We start from the raw sequence: 22009 nt of genomic DNA, 5'->3' as shown, positions 1-22009 counted from the left end.
CTTGTGGAGACACAGGTTCCACCAGAGCCGAAGATTCCGCAGAGTCCCTTTTATTTTTGAGAGGGATCCGAAAATGTTCCAACACCGGCTCCGTAGTGATTTTCCTCTTGAGGAGGGACAGTTTCTCGGTGTTGGCGTCGATGATTACCTCACGACGTTCCTCTTCAGCAAGCGGCTGGAGCCGAAGCTTCGACACTACCAAGGCAGCTTTCGGTGTCAATACCTCCTTCGAGGGTCCGCCCTGTTTCGGCGCGAAGGCCTTCGGCGCCGACTTGGGTGGCAGGGTAAAACGGATAGGCGTTTGCTCCTTCGCAGGCTTAGGCGTGAGCTTAGGCGCTACAGTGTCCTGAGCGGGAACCACACTGTCCTTTCGTATCCGCTGCAGGGATTCCGCTACCTTCTTCGTCAAGGCCGGAGAGGGCTTGACCGGCTCGAGCGACCTCTCTGCGTCGAGAGCCGGATCGCCGGCAGGCACTTTCTTCGGGGCCGACGCCCCATGCCTATGGGCGTCGTCGCCCTGACGCTTGTTTGGAGCCGTTTTCGGGTCCACGACCCCTTTCGGCGCCGACGCAGCCGCGTCGGACGACTTCGCCTTCGGCGCCGACCTCGAGGGTTTCGGGTCGGCCATCTTGGCGTGGCTCTTCAAGTCGGCCATCTTGAATTTTTTGGAAGTTGACGCCTCCAGAACCTTCTGCACCAGCGTAACTTTCACTTTCGGTTTCGCATCCGAGGGTGCGTGACCAGACGGCTTCACTTTCGTTTTCTTCAACGGGAGTGGCTTCTCATAAATGTCCGTGACCGGGCCCGGAGGCGGGGACGTAGGACTCATAAGTAGATCTTGGGTAAGGCCCGAAGGCGATCCCTCGACCTGGGCCGTATGAAGGGGAGTGACCCCTGAGTCTGGTGGGGGATGCTCTTCCTCCGAGCTATCCCCCACAGTGGCAAAAGCCCGATCGTCGTCCCCTACCTCGTCGGTGACTTCGTCAAAGTTCTCCTCACCCGCGTCGTAGGCCTCCCCTTCGGACGCGGGACTAGAGTCCGAACCTTGCACGTCGTCTTCGCCTTCAACAGATTCCTGGAATATGTCGTCTGGTGGGGTCGCCGCAGTAGCCGATAACTTAGCCTGGAGCCTATTGGCCCGACGAATCTTCAGAGTCTTCTTGCACCGGAATTTCGAACACGCCATGCAGCTGTCTTCGTCATGGTCCGGTGACAAGCATGTATTGCACACAGGGTGCACGTCGAGGTGTGAATATTTGGAGTTACACACCGGGCACTTCTTAAACGGTGTTCGCTCCATAGCAGAAGTGTAGTGTAGGCCCGTCCGCGCCGAAAGCACGCGGAAGGGCAGCAAGAGTTCGGAGCTGAGAGTCAGACAAGAAACCCGTACGCAACTATACCGACGCTCAGCCTAAAGACCTTTTGGTCTCGAGTAGAAGTTGAACAACTATCGGTTCCGACAGAGGGAACCGAAACACATCCGAACCCAATGGCGGAAAAAAACAATCTGGGGATGGAGGCGATGCCCATGCGCACTGTAGTCCAGGGGAGGAGCCACCTATCTCGTGATACTTCGAAGACTCTTCCAGGACAACAATGTGCAATCATCCGGACCCAACACTAGGCGGCGATCTATGCACAGATATGAATTCAGCAGCCCACATGCCTCGAACTCCTTTGTTTTTCTGATGCTCTGGAACTATTTCTATTGCATTTTTCTGCAGGAGGGATATTACCTCCTGTCTGAGCAGTGTTAAATGTTCTTGTGACATTGGACGCTACGTGGGTGGTATGTTTGGGGGGGGTGGATGTTAGTTCTAGACAGTAACCTGTTTGAATTATTTGGAGCACCCACCTGTCTGAAGTGATGTTTTCCCAGGCTGGCAGGTATTGTTGAAGTCTTCCCCCGACAGGAGTGGAATGGGACGGGGTAAGAGGGAGTCATTGGGCAGAGGCAGAGCGGGAGTTATTTTTACCTCTGCCTTTGTTATTATTACCCCTGTAACCACCCCTTTGGTAGCCCTTGCTGTAAGTGGACTGTGTAGGGGCTTTGTATGAGGTAGAAGGTGTGTCTGAAGAGTATCCCCTGGTGGCACCTCGATAGGATGAGCGACAAGATGAAAGTCTGGGAGCCTGTGACTACAGGACTCCCATAGATTTGGCGGTATCTGTATCCTTTTTCATTTTTTCAAATGATACATCTACGTTAGGTCCGAATAGTTGTTGCTCATCAAAGGGTGGATTAAGAATGGCACTTTGTACTTCAGGTTTGAACCCGGATATGCGTAGCCAGGCATGTCTACGTAATAAAATGCTGGTGTTAACTGCCCTAGAGGCAGTATCTGCTGCATCAAGGGCACATAGAATAGAGGTGTTTGTAATATTTTTCCCCTCTTGGATAAGCTCATTTGCTCTATCCTTGTACTTATCAGGGAGGTGCCTCATTAATGATTCTAATTCGTCATAATGTGCCCTGTCGTATCTGGCAAATAATGCCTGTGTATTGGTGATACGCCACATGTTTGCTGTTTGAGTTGCCGTTCTTTTCCCGGATGCGTCAAGTAGCTTAGACTCTTTATCTGGTAGTGGAACTTCACCTGATGTTTGTGAGTTTGCTCTCTTGCGTGCATTGGAAACTACAAGTGAGTCTAGTGGTACTGGGCCTTTAATGTATGCTGGGTTTGAGGGGGCAGCTTTATATTTTTTCTCTATACGAGGGTTAATTACCAGAGTTCTGACTGGGTCCTTGAAGACTTCAGGAGCATGCTTAATCACACCTTTAAGCATTAGTAAAATGGATGAGGACTTGTATGCATTATCAGAGGTATTCATTAGGAAGTCTTCATCTACAGGGTCTGTATGGATGCTACCCCATGATATTGTGCAGCTCTGTGAATTAATTGATTGAAACCCATAGTGTCTTCTGGTGGGGAAGGCCTTGAGGGGTATATGTCATCCTGAGGGACATTTGGGACATCTGGGTTGTTATCATCCCACGGGTCAGGTGATCCTGTAGAAGTAGCTGGATCAGGTATGCTTCCCCCCCATATCGTCAGAGCTATCATCCCTGTTGTCTTCGTCTCGTATGATAGAGGATGCTGGGGAATGTTGTGGTATGGGAGGAGGTGGTGATGGTACAGGTGAAAGAGAGGTAGCCATGTCCTTTTTCTTTGAATGCGGAGCTGGAGCTGGTGTGTCCAGTGGTCGCTTTTTTGAAGCCAAAATTAGCTGTCCAGTGATTGGATCTTTAGCTAGAGTCTTCTGAGCAGGGTCTGGATAAAGTAAGTCCTCTGCGGGAGGCCAATCTTTTGGTGCGGAGGAAGGTTTCAGCAACGAAGCGGTTTGTTTTGTTTTTTTGGCAATGTCTTTAACCGGAGAAGTAGGAGTCTTTTTCGGCTCCGAAGCTTTTTTCGGTTCCGAAGATTTTTCGGCTCCGGTATATTTTTTGGATCCAATGTTTTTTTCAGTTCCGGTGGTTTTTTCGGATCCGAAGCGCGTTTGCTTGGTTCCGACCTGGGTTTCGGTGCCGAAGGAGTAGTGGTATGTTTCGGCGCCGATGGTTTGGATGTCGGCGTAGCCGGTGAAGTTGTCTTTTTCGGTGCCGGTAAATGTGCGCCGGCACTGTGCGAAGGCCGACTCGAGCCCGAGTCGCCTGAAGGCTTAGTTAGCTTCTTAGATGGGCCCGAAGGTGGGGCAGTAGAAGCAGTGTGTCGGTGTGCACCCAAGGGCGAGGGTGTGACTGGGGCCTTCTTTGGGTGTGTCGAGGAAGGGTCGGGGTCGACAGGCTTACTTACGACCTGCTGTGCTGGAGTGAAGTCCTCGACTTCGGAGTCTTCTGCCTCGGAATTGCTGTTGATGTTGTGTTGTTCTGGAACGTTGACGCCTTCTTCAAAGATGTCGTCCGGAATCGAAGCTGAAGATCGAGCCATTGTTCTCCTCGCCCTTCGGTCCCGGTTAGTCTTTTGGAGCGGAAAGAGGCACAAGTGGAACAGTCTTTGACCTCGTGCTGCGGGGAGAGGCAAAGGTTACACACTTCATGAAGGTCGGTGTGGGGAAACTTCGACCCACTTTGAGGACACTTTTTAAATGGTGTCCTTTCCATGAGCTGGAATCGAGGCCTAGTTAGGCCCGAAGGCGGTCGACGACCACCTGAGGAAAATTGAATTTTATATGGCCAAGTATGTCCCCTATCGTGTACCCCAACGTTCAATGTATGTGCATGACATCCATGCATTCTCCCTCTATGGCCGAATTGAAGACGCAATTGCATTTGCGTCCAACGTTAACATGTCATCTACCAGGTCCTCCATGAACGAAACGATAATTCAGCCTCAAAGCCTACGTTTCCAATGCATTTACATGGTGCACTTTTTAAACATCGCAAAGCACACGTTTTACACGATTTTCTGGCTCAGTCGAGCCAGGCCCTTAATTGAGGCTCCGAGCCTCTTCTGTCTCTGAAAGCTGCAGTTTAGGTATGCATCCCTGACCTCTACCTTACTTCCTGCCCAGCCAAGCGGTGCCCGGCTCGGCCTGGCCTGCCTGCCAAGACGGTATTTTGCCTACAGTTATCTGCTCAGCCTCCGCAAAAACACATTCCAGTTTAGTGAAATAGGTAAACATATTCCCGGCTGCAGAGCAAAGGGCCCTGCTTTCCTGTCTCCTTGCAAGTGATTTACCGAACCCGTTACCATGGTAGGCCCATGGCCCATGGCCCCCGTACATGCATGAAGAACCATATGCACGCACTAGCATTCAGTATTGAACGGCCTCTGCCCGAGAGACCTTTAACTTCAGACAACACGTCCTCAAAACACAAGATATCAGATATGCTATAAGTGCAGGTCGTTCTGACATCCCAGACACCAAGACTCCTCTACTAGTGCTAAAGTCAAGCCCCCCAGCTCTCCCCAGTTCCACGTCAATACCACGTCATGCTCAGTTGCGCACGCATCCATGGTAAAGGTTTCTGCTGACCCTGCAGAATTTCTCTATGCATCCACCCACCTATGACACTTCTGTGACGCTTCCAGCACACACCTCCGTGTACGCCTCCTTACACGCCTTCTTTTACGCCCATGTGTTCTTATCTCTCTCTTTTCACTTGTTACGCCTACTGTATTCATTTCAATTATACAGTTTTACTATATATAATGTGTGATGTTAATAAAATGTTGAATATCCCTTCCTGAACCTTAGTGGTGATGGAACCCGATGTCCAGTGACTCGAGCCACTTAATTAAAGCCCGTATGACTCAGATATCACGGACTCTGCCTCTCATTTTATTGAGCTATCCTTATTGTCATTTAATGTATAGAAAAATAGTCCCGGTAATTTTATTTACCACAGACCGGAATCAAAGTCTTCGGTGTTGAAGAGTAGCGTCGACTGGAAAAGCGTTCGAAACTTAATTTCTGTGAGTTGGTGAGGATTGCGGGCCAAAGGAAATCGGTTCCAACACAGACTGCTGGAAACACATACGAGCACGGTGGCGGAAAAAAACAATCTGGGGATGGAGCCGATGCCCATGCGCAGTATCATCCAAAGGTGGAGTCACCTATCCTGTGACTTCCAAAGACTTTCTACAACAAAACAAACTGCAAACATCCGGGCCCAACACTAGGTGGCTATCTATGCATAGTGTGTAATCTGCTGCTCATATGCCTCGAACATAAACTTTAATAGTGCCTACTGAAAGACCCTGCCGGTGCGAAGAAATAAAAACAGCAAAGCATCCAACAGTTTGGCTTTTAAGGGGTTCTCTTTCGGACACCACTCCAGGCCACAAATCTGCATGCGAGACCAGCGTAAATGTTCTTTGTAGATTGACGCCTGGCTGAATGGAGGACATCTAGAGCCTCACGTGCTAGATCAAACTCAGTCGACTGCTGCTGCTCAATATCAATGCATGGAGGTGTACATGAGACAGATTTGGGTGCAGACAGCCTCCCCCTTCACACTGCTGCGAAAGAAGATCCTCCCAAAGTGGTAGCCTAATTAGAGTGCAGATACTCAAGACAAGATATTCCGGGTACACCCTCTTCTGGTCCAATCTGCAGCCACTAGGAATAACCTGGGCGCACTCATTTCTGATTTTCAGAACTCTGGGTAGGCGAGGCAAAGGCAGTATGGAGTGCAGGAGTCCAGTGATCAACGTGAACTGGAATGCATCTTTCCCTCTTGTGAACTCCAATGTGCAAACGTTTTGACACTGAGCGATCTCAACTGTGGCAAAACTATCTAGCCAGGGTCCACATTGTTGGCTGCTGAAAAGCGCAGAGCCCCGGATGGAGTGTACCATGTGAAATTCCATTTCAGATAGTCAGGTCATGAGTATTGGAGAGCACTAAAGGCAATACACAGAGCCTTAAAGTCTATTTGCTTTCTGACTGGTAGCCAATGTAACTGGATTAAAGCCTGTGATGTAGACGGATGCTTAGGAATCCCAAGCAGCAGGTGAGCCGCAGCATTCTACAAAACTTGCAATTGGTTTAAAAGTTTTGACTGCATGTTGATAATTAAGGCAATACAATAATCCAGTTTGGAAAGCACAGGAGCGGTAACAGTACCCAGTTTCTGCACCCAACAACTTAGGGACCGACAGGAGGTGTTGTTGCCAAACAAGAGAACTTCGTTTTTTCGAGACTTTAATTTAAAGCAGTTATTAGCCATACATAATGTCCTGGACTAATTGTGACGGAGGGAAGGCTCTGAACTGCATGCGTTCAATACAGCTCCAATAAAAGGAAGTCTCTGTGAAGGATCCAGGTGCACCATCCAGTCATTCAGATCCAGGCAAATAGAATATGGGCTGTGAGCAATCAGAATTTATCCTTCTATTGGAAAGCATTCAGAGGGTGAAAATCTAAGAAAGGCCAAAGTCCTTCATTCTTCTTCGGCACAAGGAAATAGCAAGAAACAACCATCCGGCCCCATTTCTGAGCCTGGAACACAGTTAATAGCTCCTTCGGAGAGTATAGCTCAGACCTCTTGCTTTAGAATGGACAGGTACTCTTCTGAGATCCATTCTGCTGTGGGCTGAAGGTACAGGGTAAACATAGCCATGCTGCATGATCTGGCGGGCCTGTCAGATGTGGTGAATGCCACCATGGAGAAAATAGCTTGATCCTGTCTACCACAGGGTGGTTGTGCGCCACTAATGGCAAGCTGAAGCAGCTTGGAGGCAGTTGCTGCAGAGGAAAACGAAAGGGTGGACGGATGGCTGTGGTGACCCATGCGTTACATGCCAGATTCATGGCCCCTGGCCACAAAAGGACAGCACATATAACATATTTGGCTGCATCTTGAATGTTTTCAGACAAAGAGGCTCCAAGTTCTTACAGGACCTCCAGCAACATCTCCCTAGCCATGTGCCAGGAGGAGTTATGCGTTTCGGTCCAACTTACAAACAGCGTTGCCCAACCTCACTGTGAGAATAGCTGATCAAAATATTAGTTTCTCACATGCCTCAATCGTATTCAAATCTCTGTCAGAAAGGGCCAGAGGGAATTTATTGGGGTTCACCTTGCTGGTGGAATTCTGGACAACCAGACTCTCTGGAGCAGGATGCTTTATAAAGAAATCAGAGTCTAAGGCATCAGGCCACCGACCAATCACCAGCTGGCAAAAACAGTGTCTGAACTAAGTGCCCAATGAGGTATCAGCCAGTAAACGGAAGCAAGGGCTCAGATGAGGCCGGATCAGATTGCAAAACTTCTGTGAGGTTATTTGTTATGAATTCAACAGAAGGCAGTTGTAGGTCCAGAAAGAACGTCAACTGCTCACCATAGTTGGAGGTGGGGAGGGTAGATCACCCCCTATCCCTGCAATTGTCTACTCCAATTAGTGGCAAGCTCTATCCAGAGTCAGAACCAAAAAGACAATGGAGCCTTTGAGGGCACTTCTGTGATATTGGATGGTTAGATTCCCACTCTGGTAGTCCATTGTAGGGATTCAGAGTGAGGGCTCAGTTGGGGGTCGAGCTGATGCCGGGTTCATTTTGAATACCGGCATCATATTCTCCTCCGTTATTGGCGTTGGTGGAGAGGAGACTGACTTGAGTCCCGGAGCCAGTGTGGAAACCTGTATCAGTCTGTGCTGAACACGAGAGGGGTACAAAGAGTTCAGATAGCACAGTGGATGGGATGTGCCAGCAGTAATCAGACTCAGGGCCCCGGAGGATCCTTGCAAGCCAAAATTGCAACAGAGGGAGCAGAACTTGGCGAGTGTACCAGGATTAGCTGTGAAATCCGGTCTTGAACCAAGGATCGAGAAGTCGGGCCCTTGGCTTGGAGAGGTGCGGACTTACTTGAGGCCTGTGACTTCTTCCAATGTTTGGTGACATACAGTTTTCCAGTCCTGGGCTGCCATTGGATTCATGAGGGTGCACTCAGATGACTAGGAGTCGTGCACCAAGCACAAACACTAAAGAAACACCTCAGTGATGGACATCTGCTTTCTGTAGTCATGTCATAGTTTGAAGCCTGTATTTTTTAGAAGGGACATTGTTTCCTTGCACACTGGACTTTTTCAAAGCTGGCGGAAGCGGTGCTCTGGGTCTGCATTCAAAGGTATGGAAAGAAAGGAATTTATGCTGGTGCGCCTGGGTAGCACTCATATGGAGTCCTGCCCCATCACTTCTGTGGCAGAATAAAGTCAACGCAAAGTCGCACAACACCACCTTGTGGCATGTGGGTGTACTGCTTGAAAAAGTCCAAATCCAGTCTGGCGCCTGGGGGAAACATTCTTAAGGTGAGATCCATCAGAATGTACATTTTACAAATCTGAAGGACTAATGGTAGAACTATCATTGCAATCTAACATGCTGCTCTCTGAATCTTGTGAACTTTGGTATTCTTGAGCTAAAGAGCAAAATGCACAAAATGGAATACTACCATTCATACCCGGCTGGTGCTTTTTGAGTGAACAAGAAGATTAAACTTCATAATTTATGACTGTAAAAGTGTCTTTTGTGACAACGTCTGGCAAATAATTGCAGATAACCCCTCACTTCAGACCACACCAAAACCTGGAATGCGTTGCCAGACTCCTTGTGCCATTCTAACAATAATGCTCTCACCCCACTTGACCTGTTACTATCTTTGGCAGTTAAACATTTTCTTTCACATTAGATGAGGTGTAAAGCTGTTTAGACATACGCAGTAGATGGGTGTCATACATTTGCAGGTCCAACAATGTCCAAGTCAAAGACTTTCCTCTCTAAACAGAACCTCCTGGATTCCCACATACTGCAACACAAGACAGTTTAGAAAAAAAACACTTAAATGTACAGCTTTGGTGACTCTTCCACTAATTTTCAACCATCAGAAATAATTTCCCTGACTTGTGTCTGGCTCCTCAACCTATACTCTTCATCACATCCTCTTGTTCTTTGCCACCTTCCTTTCACTCATCCTGGCTTTTCCAGTAAGCTGCAGTGCTAGCTCGCAACTATTTCACCTACTTTCATAACTAGAATTTTAGCCATCGAGAATTAAGTTGCTATTTCAGGCCGTGAATTAGTTGCCTAATTTCCATGGTGGCATTGTTTAACATACAATACATTGTTTACCTGATTTGCCTTACATTAACTCCGAAACATATATTAAAAAAATAAATACAAATATTTAAACTGAATCAATTATTCTACAGGGCCCAATTTTTCTTTCAGGAAACTTACCACTTTAGATCCTCCCTTAGTTTCTACGACCTCCATGTTCTCGGGTCCCATGGAGTCACTCGGTGACCCACATTTGAAATCCATAGTCTCCTCATCTTGTGGCTCTTGGTTCTTTAAACTGTTAGCAACAGTCTGAATGGCCCTCATCCATTCTTCCCTGTTTTGGTAAAAAACATTTGTATCAATATTGAGCACAGGCTTTGCTAAATTTAATATCTACAGATCTGTCACCTGTTTGGATGCAGTTGTAAACTTTCGTATAGCTTATACTTTCTCAGTAAAGAACAAGTTACTTACCTTCGGTACGCTTTTTCTGGTGGATACAGTATCTGCCAGTGGATTCCTCACCTTATGAATATCCCCTGTGCCAGCATTCTGCAGAATTTTTTCCTAGCTCTCCACGCCGACGAGGACGTCGGCTCCGCTCGAGACTCCACATGATGTCACAGGAGCCATAAGAGAGCCTCGTCGGCGTGATGACGTCAGTTCCACCCATTTTTTCCGTGCCTCCGAGGTGAAACAGGTGGACCGACAACAAACCATAGTACACAACATTTAAATCAATATACACAGTATAACATCAAAAAGGAAAGCTAAAGAAAATCAGCATTGCCTATAAATGTACCAGATTGAAAGAAGATACAATATAAAAAACCAAGCTAAATAAGGCATCCTTTTTAAGGTATACAAAGGTGGACAACGGGGAGGAGGGTGAGTCAGTGAGGAATCCACAGGCAGATCCTGTATCCACCAGAAAAAGCATTACCGAAGGTAAGTAACTTGTTCTTCTGATGGATACAACTGCCTGTGGATTCCTCACCTTATGAATAGATTCCCACAGCAGTCCCACTCCCAGGAGGGTGTCCACCTTTCTTATACCAAAAAGTCCTGTAAGACAAAACGCGCAAAAATGGCCCTCCCTCCTCACCTCGGAATCTAAGCAGTAATGCTTTGCGAAAGTCTGGAGGGAGGCCCAAATCGCTACCTTATAAATGCCCAACACAGGAACACCTCTAGCCAAAGCAGCGGTAGAAGACTTAGCCCTAGTAGAATGAGCTCTTATACCCTCAGGTGGTTCCCATCCCTACCAGCAGGGGCGAAGCAGATCATGATGCACAAGATGATCCACCTGGACAGAGTACGCTTTGCACAGCTTTGCCTTTTAAGTATCCAACATAGCCCACAAAGAGCTGATCGTCCAAACGTAAATCCTTTGTTCTGTCCAAATAAAAGCTCACCTCTCATTTAAGGTCCAGTCAGTGAAGTCTTTCCTCCTCCTTGGAAGGGGGAGAGTGAGGATAAAATACTGTAAGGATGGAAGGGAGTAACTACCTTAGGCAGAAAAGCAGCCCTAGTCCTAAGGACCATCCTTTCAGCATGTACGGTCAAAAAAAGGAGGTTTCGAATTAAGAGCTTGAAGCTCACTCACCCTTCTTGCTGAGGTAATTGCTACCAGAAATACTGTTTTAAAAGACAAAAGTTTCAAATGGCAGCTATGAAGGGGTTCAAACGGGGAACCCATCAAAAAAGTCAAAACAAGATGAAGATCCCATTGGGGCATAACAAAGGGTGTAGGTGGAAACCTATTGGGGAGTCCTTTGATAAATCTCTAAACAATAGGAGACTTAAATAAAGAGGGATGATCAGGAAGACAGAAAAGCCAATAAGGCCGACAAGTAGCCCTTAACCGTGGCCACAGCACAACCCTGCTGAACCAAAGAAAGAGAAAACTGAAGAACATTTGATGAGTGGGCCTTTAAATGGTCAATGGATCTCTCGCCACACCATTTAACGAATCCTGACCATCTGTAGGAGCAAATGGACTTGGTGGAGTGTCGCCTGGCTGATAAAATAACATCCACCATGTCAGGCGGGAGAGAGAATGAACTCAGGTTGCCCCATTCAATCTCCAGGCATGAAGGTGCAAGCTCTGGAGGTGGGGGTGTAGAATCCAGCCCCTGCGACTGCGAGAGGAGGTCTGCCCTAAGAGGGAGCTGGAGCGGAGGGTGCGATAAGAGGTGAAGTAGATCAGTGTACATCACCCTTTTTGGCCAATCCGGGGCGATCAATATAACTTGGGCCCGGTCTTGGCGCATCTTTCTCAGAAACGAGGAATCAAGGGTATGGGGGAAACGCGTAAAGGAGTTGTGAACTGCAATTCTACTGAAATGTGTCCCCCCCCCCCAACGCTCCCTGCCTCAGAAACTGGAGACTGCAGAATGACAGGCAGTGCACATTCTTGAGAGTGGCAAACCGGTTCACCCGAGGAGTCCCCCACGTCCGGAAGACATAACGAAAAACCTATGGATGAAGTCTCCACTCGTGGTCGGCAGAGAACTGCCGACTGAGACTGTCCGCACGCACGTTCAGCACCCCGGCCAGATGATTTGCCATCAAGCAAATCCGCTGGTCCTGAGCCCAGGACCAGAGCCGCAACGCCTCTCTGCAGAGACAGTATGACAATCCTCCTCCCTGTTTGTTGACATACCACATTGCGGTAGTGTTGTCCGTCAGGACTTGAACCGACTGACCAAGAAGGGAAGGGAGAAAGGCCTTGAGCGCCAAACATATTGTCTGCAATTTCAGAAGGTTGATTTGAAGCAACCTTTCCTCCGGAAACCCTTGATCTCCAGATCCCCCAGATGAGCACCCCACCCTAGGGTAGAGGCATCTGTTATCACTGTTTCCACCGATGGAGGAAGAAGAAAGGGCTTTCCTTGAGACAGATTGCCCTCCACGCTCCACCAGGATAGATCCGATGCAGCTTCTCTGGAGATCCTGATTGACTCCCTGAGATCTCCGTTGTGCTGATACCACTGCCTGCGTAGACACCACTGGAGCGCCCTCATGAGCCAGCGTGCATGGTTGACCAACAGAATGCAGGAAGCGAACAGACCGAGCAGGCGAACGACCTTCAGAACTGGAACAGCTGCTCCATTGTGGAATAAAGGGATCATCTCCTGAATGTAGAGAATTCTTTGTGGAAGAGGAAATGCTCAACACAGTAGTGTCCAGTCCCGCCCCTATGAACAGGTTGCGCTGCGAGGGCACCAGGTGAGATTTGGGCACATTGATTGAAAAACCCAAGTCGAACAACAGATGAGATGTTACCCGCAGATGATGAAGCACCATCTCTGGCGACTCCGCTTTGAGCAGCCAGTCGTCCAGATAGGGGAAAACAGGAATCCCCGATCTTCTGAGATGAGCTGCCACCACTGGCATCACCTTTGTGAAGACTCTAGGTGCAGTAGTAAGACCAAACAGGTAGTGTTGCGACCCAACCGTAAAACTGAGACAATTCCTGTGCGACTTCAGAATGGGAATATGCAAATACGCATCGTCCAAGTCGATCGGCACCATCCAGTCCTCTTCCTGCAGCGCTAGAAGAACCTGCGCAAGGGTCAGCATCTTGAATTTCTCCTGTTTTAGGTAAAGATTCAAGATCCGGAGGTCCAGGATGAGACGTAATCTGCTGTCCTTTTTGGGGATCAGGAAATACCGGGAGTAGCATCCTGCCCACTTTCCTGCTCTGGAACCACCTCTATCGCACCTTTTTGAAGTAATGCAAGAACCTCCTTCTGTAGAAGAAGCAAATGGTCGCCTGAACAATAACCTTGGCAAGGAGGGTAGGGAGGAGGAAATTCCCGAAAGGGAAGGGCGTACCCATTCTCCACATGGTTTAAAACCCAAAGGTCTGTCGTGATTGATTTCCAACCTTGCAGAAAGTGAGACAGTTGACCCCCTACCGGACCCACATGTTCCAGGATAGGGGATCTTGGGTTGCTTTCCTGCGGTACCAGAGGGAGCGGGAGAGGCAGAAGAAGAGGAGGAGAGATTGCGGGCAGAACCACGCTGGTGACCTTCAGCTCCTCCTCTTTAAGATTTATAGAGTGGATTTTGCAGCTGCTGCTGCTGTTGAGGTTGGCAGAAGTTGTGAAAGTTAGACCTTCCAAAACCTCGATATCTCTTGAAGCCAAAACCTCTCGACTAGGTCTGCAATCCCAATCCCAAGGATTTAGCAGTGGCTCTGCTATCCTTAAACCTCTGCAAGGCCGAATCTGCTTTTTCCCCCAAAGAGCTTCGACCCTTCAAAGGGCAAATCAACAAGAGTAGCCTAGACATCAGGGGAAAATCCAGAAGAACGAAGCCAAGCTTGCCTTCTTGTAGCAATGGAGGAGCCCATAATTCTAGCCACTGAGTCATCCGTATCTAGACCTCACTGAATAACTTGTCTAGACGCAGCCTGCGCGTCTAACAGCCTCCATAAAGCTTTCCCTTTCCTCTTCAGGCAACTTGGGGGCCAATTGCTTTGCTGAATCCATCAAAGCATGTAAGTAACGTCCCAGAAGACAAGTGGCATTGGTCGATTTCAGAGCCATGCTAGAAGAGGACAGAACCTTTTTAGCTGACTGATCTATTTTCTTTGAGTCTGTCAGCTGGGGGCTGTGGAAAAGCACCTGAAGATTGCTTGGAGCAAAATTGCCTGCACCACCAAACTCTTTGGAGATGGATGTGAAGAGAGAAAACCTGGATCCCCTGGTGCAGTCCTATAACCTTCTAGCCACAGCCGTAGAAACAGCAGGCGAAGATAGTGGTTTACGCCAAACTTTGAGGATAGGATCCAACAAAGCTTCATTAAATGGTAATAGAAGTTCTACTATGGAGGATGGTGCATGCACGACCTCTGTCAATACATTTGGCTTATATTCAGCAGTAGGTAACTGCAAATCCAGAAGCTCTGCAGCTTTCATTATTACCAAATGGTAAGGACCAATCTCCTGAGGTGGTGAAGCCCTTGTAGAAGAGAGTTCCCACTCTGGAAAGGTATCCATACCGCTCGCCTCCTGAATTCCTTCGAATTCATCCAGAGACTCTTCCAACTCGCCTTCTTCTACCTCCTCTCTACCGTACTGCTCTTCTTCTAAAAGCCTGTGAGCTTCTCTCTGTGATCAAATCTGTGGACAAGGCGCCAGTGGCGTCGAACGTGGCGATGACTGTGCCGGAGCCTTCGCCGAAGAGGGTTCCGAAGGAGGCACAAGATCCACACGAGGTCGACAGGAGGGCTCACCAGACGTTGCTGAGGATTCCATCAACGGCGTTGAGGCTTTTGGTGCCGGAAATTGCAATGACTGCGTCATCGGCATGAAGGGCATAAAGGGTGCCTGGGCATGGTGTTGGGGCACACCCAATTTGAATGCCACTGAACCAGAAGGTGCTCCGGATGGGTAAGCCGCCCTTGCAAAAACCCTGTACATTGCATTTAAGAAATGCGACGGATCCGCACCTGGAGCCGGGAACTGTGGATATGGATTGGAGCTAGTATCCAAACGGGGAGTGTCCGGCGTTGGAACATTTGGATCCACTGCCGGATCCACCGGTTCAATCTCAGGCACAGGAGAAGGTGTAACTTCCTGAACTGACTCGGCGTCTGAAGCTGGAGAATTCCTCGGTGCCGTAGACTGCGCCGGAGTACTTCTAGGCGAAGGACACTTCTCCAGAGACACACGAGGAGAAGGCGAAGGAGCTACTAAGTCCTTACGACGACATCGGGGGGCAGGTGAAGGCGACCTCGAAGCCTTACCCTTTGACAATCGGCGCCGAGATCCATGTCTTTTTTTTCTTATGTTTCCTCGACTTCGATGTATGTGTAGTCGACGACTTTGACTTCTCATTTTAGCCCTCTATCCATCTCCTTTCTTCGCCTTAGCCAGAAACAACTTGGCTTCCCGTTCTTCAAGTGCTTTTGGATGAATTTTTCTGCAACAGAAACAGTCCTCCACGTCGTGCTCTGAAGATAAGCACCATAAACAATCTTCATGGGGGTCAGTGATGGACATGCGACCCCCACATTCCCTACAGGGTTCAAAACCGGACTTCCTAGAGGATGACATCCCTTCTAGCAACAGTAATAGCAGAAGAACCAGCAAAGTAACTCTACAAATATGGAGTGTGCTAGAAAACGGTTACACATCGACTGCGCAGAAACAAGGGAAATGCCGTCATCACGCCGACGAGGCTCTCTCATGGCTCCTATGACGACATGCGGAGTGGCGAGCGGAGTCGACGTCCTCGTCGGCGTGGAGAGCTAGGAAAAAATTCTGATTAATGCTGGTGCAGGGGATATTCATAAGGTGAGGAATCCACAGACAGATGTATCCATCAGAAACTGTATGTTTGCTGGATACCATAAACATCAAAACTGTGCAAGACTGATTCTATGCACACCATCAGGATATGTTGGCATAAGTCCTGCTAGCTCACAGTGCACCATCTGTACCCCAAACCTGGAAAGGTAACAGGTGAACTGTGCAACCTTATAACATGACACCCCTGACTACCTAAGGAAATCGTGGCAACAGATCTAGAACTCTTTATTTGGTGACTCATGCATGCTCAAAGAGATAAACAAGAAATATACAACGCGGCATTTCAATATTTATTGAAGCAGCAGGATTCTTGTGTAAAATATGTGTGCTGAAATTATTAGTAGAAGGAAACTTAGTATAGCAATCCACATCAAAGAACGTTAAAGAATATAAACATCTCAAACATTGTGCTGTTGCATAGATTATATTTTGTGCTGCTACCTAGGGTTACCTATCCTAGTGTGTCTGGGGAGGGTGAATCTGCCAGATCCCTGTAGGGTGATCTAACTCCCCAGTTACCTGTGGGTAAGTGTCATCAGGGAGCCTGTCTTGGTGGAGAGCTTGGCACCATCCCTCTCAGGAGGTACACAGGAATCAGCCTGGCTGGAAATCTGGCATGAGACAACCTTAACAGTGTCAGCAAAATACTCGTCAGTCTGACAATGGAGCAATGTTGTATACTCTTCACTCATGTAATCATGCTGAAGTCCCAATCAGGCCGCTATTGTTGACGCTCTTGTGATAGGTATCACTTAGTGGACAATAACAGCAACAATATGCATAGTGCAATTAGCCTTTGTACAGAATATTCAAGGCGCTTGATAATACACCTATGAAGAAGTTTAAATGTAAGCTAAGCCATTTCAGAGAATATTAGCCTGCACAGGTATCCAGGTAAATGTGTGTCAAATGTCAATGTTCAAGAAAGATGTCAAGTTTTAAACGAGAATGTGTAAAACGGCAGTGTTCTCACTCAGGCCTAAAGTGACCACATGACAACATAACCTACTGAGTTCAACAATTTTAACCACTAGTAAAAAAAAAAAGCATTTTTCCAAAGCAGATATTTTGGTCTGCCCTGGATGTCATCATTTATTTTTTAATTGTTGCATATCACTGCTCATATGAAACAGAGCATACCTGTCAGCATGAGTGACATCTGGGATGAAAGGCCATACACAGACACCTAGATGTTCAAACACCAATAGTCAAGGTCTATCCTCAGATGAAACTGTATCCAGCCCTGGGAAGAGTGCAGGTAGGAAATTCTCCAGTATATAATATGTGGAAGTATTGTAAACTGAAGGGAACTACCAAGGGTACTGGATAACAGGGACACCAGGAAACCAGCTTTTCTATTTGACTTCAACCTGCGTGACAGCAGTCTATTACCCTGCAAAGGAAAATGTTACCTACTTGTAACACAAGTTTCAGCGCTGGTAAATTTAGTTAGTCTTTTTTTCCCAGGAAAATGTTCAACAATGATCACATTAGAATACTGGGAGGCCTTTTCTCCGGATCTTCAGGCTGTCAATGATTAACGGATATGACCAGGGAGTAAACTTAAGCCTACCACTGAGTCTCTGGACCTTATGTACTAAAGCACTCCAACCGGATAACCAAGTTACACAATATAAAAACTCTTTAAGTAGCACAGACTTAGGACACACTCCAGTAGGCAGGGATCGACCTAAAACTAAGACGCAGTAAGACACAGTAATTATGCAAACTTCAGACACAGCCATTAACAACAAAACAAATCAGAAAATTCTATCAATTTTTGGAGCCTAGATACAACTCCATAAAATGTGTTTAGCTTACCAATTAATGTGCTACTCTTCAAATAATCTAGGCATTTACAGGGCATGTTATCTCCTACGAGTAGCTTTGTGAGCATTCTTCTATCCGTAAAGAGAGGGGTCTCAATCCTTTCATGATAACTTTGTTTATAATCCAAGCGAATAGAACCAGAGCTGTTAGACAGAAGGCTATACTGTATCAAGAATGCAAGAATACATCTTCCACTTGCCCTGGCTTCTCAGACGCCCTGGGTGCAATGGTGATAGGTACAACCCAGTCAGTCTGAGTCCAAGCATATGAGGGTCAGAGAACATTTCACGAAGCAGAATTTTTTAAAGACTGAAAAATAGACCACTCAAAAGCCAACTGGCATTTCCACCCACAGAGACTGATTTTTGAATAGTCCTCTGGACACCATAACATCGTCAAAGTCCCAGCTTTAAGTTGATGGGACTATGAGGGGGCAATGCTTGGTAGGAAAAGTGGAAACAATAGCAGTTAATGTCAACTCATCTCCAAAATCAAACTCACAAACAAGGAATTACTGAAGCCTGAAATGTGATAGCCTTTTTCATGTGAGCGACAAAGTGGCCGGGGTAACATGATAGCCCTCAGGCACATACTGAGTGAATTGGTTTAAAAAACAAAGTGGGAAACTGAGATTTAGCGCTTGGGGTCGATTTTTGCCTTTAGCCCACAACATCTGCAAAAATTATAGGTGTGATTAGATGCCTGCACAGTCCTCATGGCTTTGGATTGGTTTCAAGATGCAAACTTCAGTCTGTTTGGTCTTGCTTCTTTGTTCTTCTTGTAAGGGGGAAGCTTCTTCCCCACAAAAAACAATTTAGATGCAACCTCGACGTGAGCAGGTTAACACAGCAGAGTCTCCTATAGAATACCATGGTTCATCCCAGTCTTTAGGAATAAGTCAACTTCCAGAGTGTTGATTTTAGTAAAGTGTAACAATTTTGGTGTAGAAGAGCTTGTCCAAATAAATACAACCCACTTGCTTGGAAGGCACTGATGGAAAACATGCCCAATCAAGCTGGGGTGATGCCATAAAAAAATAAACAAAAACATCCAATGCGTATTCAGTAACTAAACTGGAAATATTCTAATGTATTGAGTGGCAGTGGACAACCCTTGATATAGCTGGGGTATACACTGGATCATCATCAGTGCAGAAAATCCTTGTGCTATGGTGGTGAACAAATAAGAAGCACATCCAGAGTGCAAAGTGATTTCGAATACACTGAAGGGAAAACATACGGTGAGCAGGAAAGTTGAAATAAAGGGAAAGCTAAGAATTTATTCATAAATACACTTGGGGCCTAATGCAGGGACATTGTAGTGCTGATCTTTTATCACGAAGAGTTATAATTTGCAACCTAATTTAGCTTCAAAGGCGGGAACCCCCTACTCTTTAATATGCAGAGGTAAAATGTAGTTTGGGAGAGGTGGTGGACGCAGGAGTCTGCCGCTCCACTGAGCTTGAACTATTTTGGATTTCTTCTTGAAAAGGTGGGAATAGAATCACCTGTTAGCGATTGCATGAATGTGTTTGGGGATTTCTTTTGAGACACTGCAGCAGATGTGGGGGCAGAAGGGAGGTGTCTGCTCACATCTCAACAATAGTGGAGCAGACTCAGTTGAATGTTATGCTTTATTATGTCCAAAGTGCGCATGGAAGCCTGTCCGAATAAGTGTCTGACTTCATTTTGAAAGAGATGGTAGCAGGATTTTGTGTCTTATTTCCTTTGTAATACTTCGGTGACTGCTGGTTGTAAAGTAAATGTCCGGCACTCCAGTACTGCTGTTAACTAAGGGGCCCTGTGTCACACTGGACACCTTAAGCCAGTGTTGGCATTTAACTTGCAGCAGTTTGCATTCGGGAAGGTGTGGTTTTGATTTGAGTTGTAAAAATAGACTATGCACAGCTGAACATGCTAAATACTGGAGCCAGTGTGTAATAGGCATTGCTCCTTTATTGGACTACAATTAAAACACAGATAAGAACGTCTTCCCCTTAAAGAGGCCTGCTATACTTTACATATTATATAGCAGATGCTATTTCTAAAATATTCTGCAATGGTGACATAACCCATCTCCCTCTGGCTCGGCTTGCACCTCACCTCTCAGAGCCAACACAGTTTGGCTCTCCCTGTGAATCCTCTGTCTTGCCCAGTTGTTGGTGAGGCTTTGGGTTCAGTTTCTTTGAGTGTGTCGGAAGGGAGGTGAGTAGTGACCACAGGGAGCTAATGCCCCGTTCTCTGTGTCACTACTAGCCATATTGTCTGTGTCACATGACTTCTAGACTTTGCAAGATCTCCTTGCCTTGAAAACCTTTGTAGCCAAAGTACTCTTGCAGGAGTGCATGGGGTTGGGCTCATTGGACCGGTGTCCCCAAAGTGAAAGGTTCGGAACATGAAAACAATGCACCACAGTCCCTACAACCTGATTTGTTTTTCCTTATTAAATTTAACAAACCTGAGCATGTCATTTTCATCACAGCTATGACCGGCAAGCAGGTCGAAGTAGGTCTATGACTGTTAAACATCTTTTTAGAGATGTTTGTCTTTGGTAGTGACACTGCCTTCAGCATATACCCTTTTAGTGCTTTTTGCTTGGAGCTTTTCAGGTCAAAAGGTTACTACTACTTATGTCAAGTTTGCACATCTGCTCCTTCTGCCTGTGCCTTTAATCTAAGGATGACAACGTGTGGTTAAGGGCCACAAGTGTGTTGTGTTGAGGATTGTGGAACGTCCCTCCCTTCTTCACGCCTTCGTTGTATTAATACAGGCGTTTCAGAGCCTCTGGGGGGCTGGAAGGCGGATGTGATCTGTGTTTTTAGTTATCCGATTATTTTGTCCCCATTCCCGCTATTGTTTCTCGGTGTACAAAGGCTTGTATCTGCTGCATGGTGATGTTATTGTTCTGGTTCCGGATAGTTCTTCGGAGTGCTAGGCCCACTGTAAATGATTGCTTTGGTAATATGCATTGACTGAACACCAGAGAAGCTCGAACCTTCACTGGAGATGTGCTGTAAATGGAGGCCATGTCTTAACTCACCATTTTGTGTGAGGACTTGTGTAGAGTTGCTGCCTGTTGCCATGTAGGAGTTACACAATGCAGCGGCATCATTCAATGCCACCTGTCCCTGTAGGTCGGCTTGTAGCCAGGGATGTTCCAATTTTGTATTCTTTTGGCAACACAGAGTGTCTAGCAAGTCTTTGCAACATCACAACGTTTGTTTGTAACATTCGCATGAGAATTGTGACTTTTCCACTAATTTGTTGTATATGTGCTTATTTAACTCTAACAATATGGTTCTGCTTGAGGTGCGCTTTGCAGGAAACTGAGTTCTCCTGCGCTGTGCATTTGTTCATTGACCCGCTTTGTGGAGGAAAAATCTGTATCTTTTTTGCAGCTTGGCTGACTTAGAATAGTAGTAAAGTATCTAGCTATTCTGAGGTGACCTTACTCGAGTGAAGGTAACCCTGAAAGCCTAGCAAACTTTGCTCACGGCAAAAATCATCAAGGTCTAAAAACTTCACAGGGGAGGACATGTTTTTGTATATCCTACTCAGAACCCCTATGTTGAAATTGTAAAGTTTTTTGTCTCGGGTCGAGCCGTTCCTGCATAACATTGAGGATTACTTCGGGTGGAGTTTTCGGTCCAAAGGTATAACATTTCAGGGCAGAGGAAAGCTTTGGTTTCGGTGCCTTGTGCGCTCTGAGCCAAAGTACTATGTCTTGTCTTTCAGTAACGAAGTTATTGTTCCATATATCGATGCCGAATCAGATTTCGAGGAGGTGGAGGCCCCTGCTGTAGGCCGAAATGTCAGTGCCGAGGGTTGGGCTTCAGTCTGTGTGTTGGTGCGCCGCCGTGGCTTGTATGCAGTGGTGGGCCATGAGCAATTTTTTCAGACTGATCTGATTATTTGGGCTTTGAATCTGGGGCAGTTGTACATGCGGTCTGATGTTTGTGGGCAGACTCCAGTATGGCTGGATCTTGTTTGGTCTCCAACTCTGAATCAGACTCTTGGTTGGGGAAAGATTCTTCCAGGGCTGCTGATACTTCGTCTTCCCCCTCCTCTTGTTGACCAAAGTGTGTTGTCTGTTTGTCTGCGCAGCATTTCTTAGCAACGCACATGTTGGCCACAAAGGGTCTCTCTAGTTCGGAACTACTTACAGGCTTTGCAGGTGTCTCCCAGATGTTCAGGCGAGAGGAACAAATTGCAGACCAATTGTTGGTCATGTGAGGGTATTTCGAATGGCAATTCGGACAGAAATGGAACGGAGTGCGTCCATCAGCGGCTCATTTTTGGATAAGGTCTGTCGGATACCCAAGCAGGTGTAGGCCGTCGAGACAAGTCAAAGAAG

The 22009-nt window shown here is 47.0% G+C and overlaps 1 protein-coding gene across 5 annotated transcripts in view; it reads right to left on the bottom strand.

Annotated features, from left to right (window-relative positions):
* Window positions 1–22009, bottom strand: part of AKT2 (AKT serine/threonine kinase 2) — a 644724-nt gene that overhangs the window by 310535 nt on the left and 312180 nt on the right. For all 5 annotated transcript variants that reach the window (XM_086938261.1, XM_086938260.1, XM_086938262.1 and 2 more), the window contains one exon: window positions 9681–9837. In XM_086938261.1, coding sequence (XP_086794387.1) covers window positions 9681–9837 — 157 coding nt within the window. The remainder of the gene's footprint in view (window positions 1–9680; window positions 9838–22009) is intronic.

Source organism: Lissotriton vulgaris, chromosome 9 (assembly GCF_964263255.1).
Source record: "Lissotriton vulgaris chromosome 9, aLisVul1.2, whole genome shotgun sequence".
NCBI lineage: Eukaryota > Metazoa > Chordata > Amphibia > Caudata > Salamandridae > Lissotriton > Lissotriton vulgaris.
This window is presented reverse-complemented; position numbering and strand designations above follow the sequence as displayed.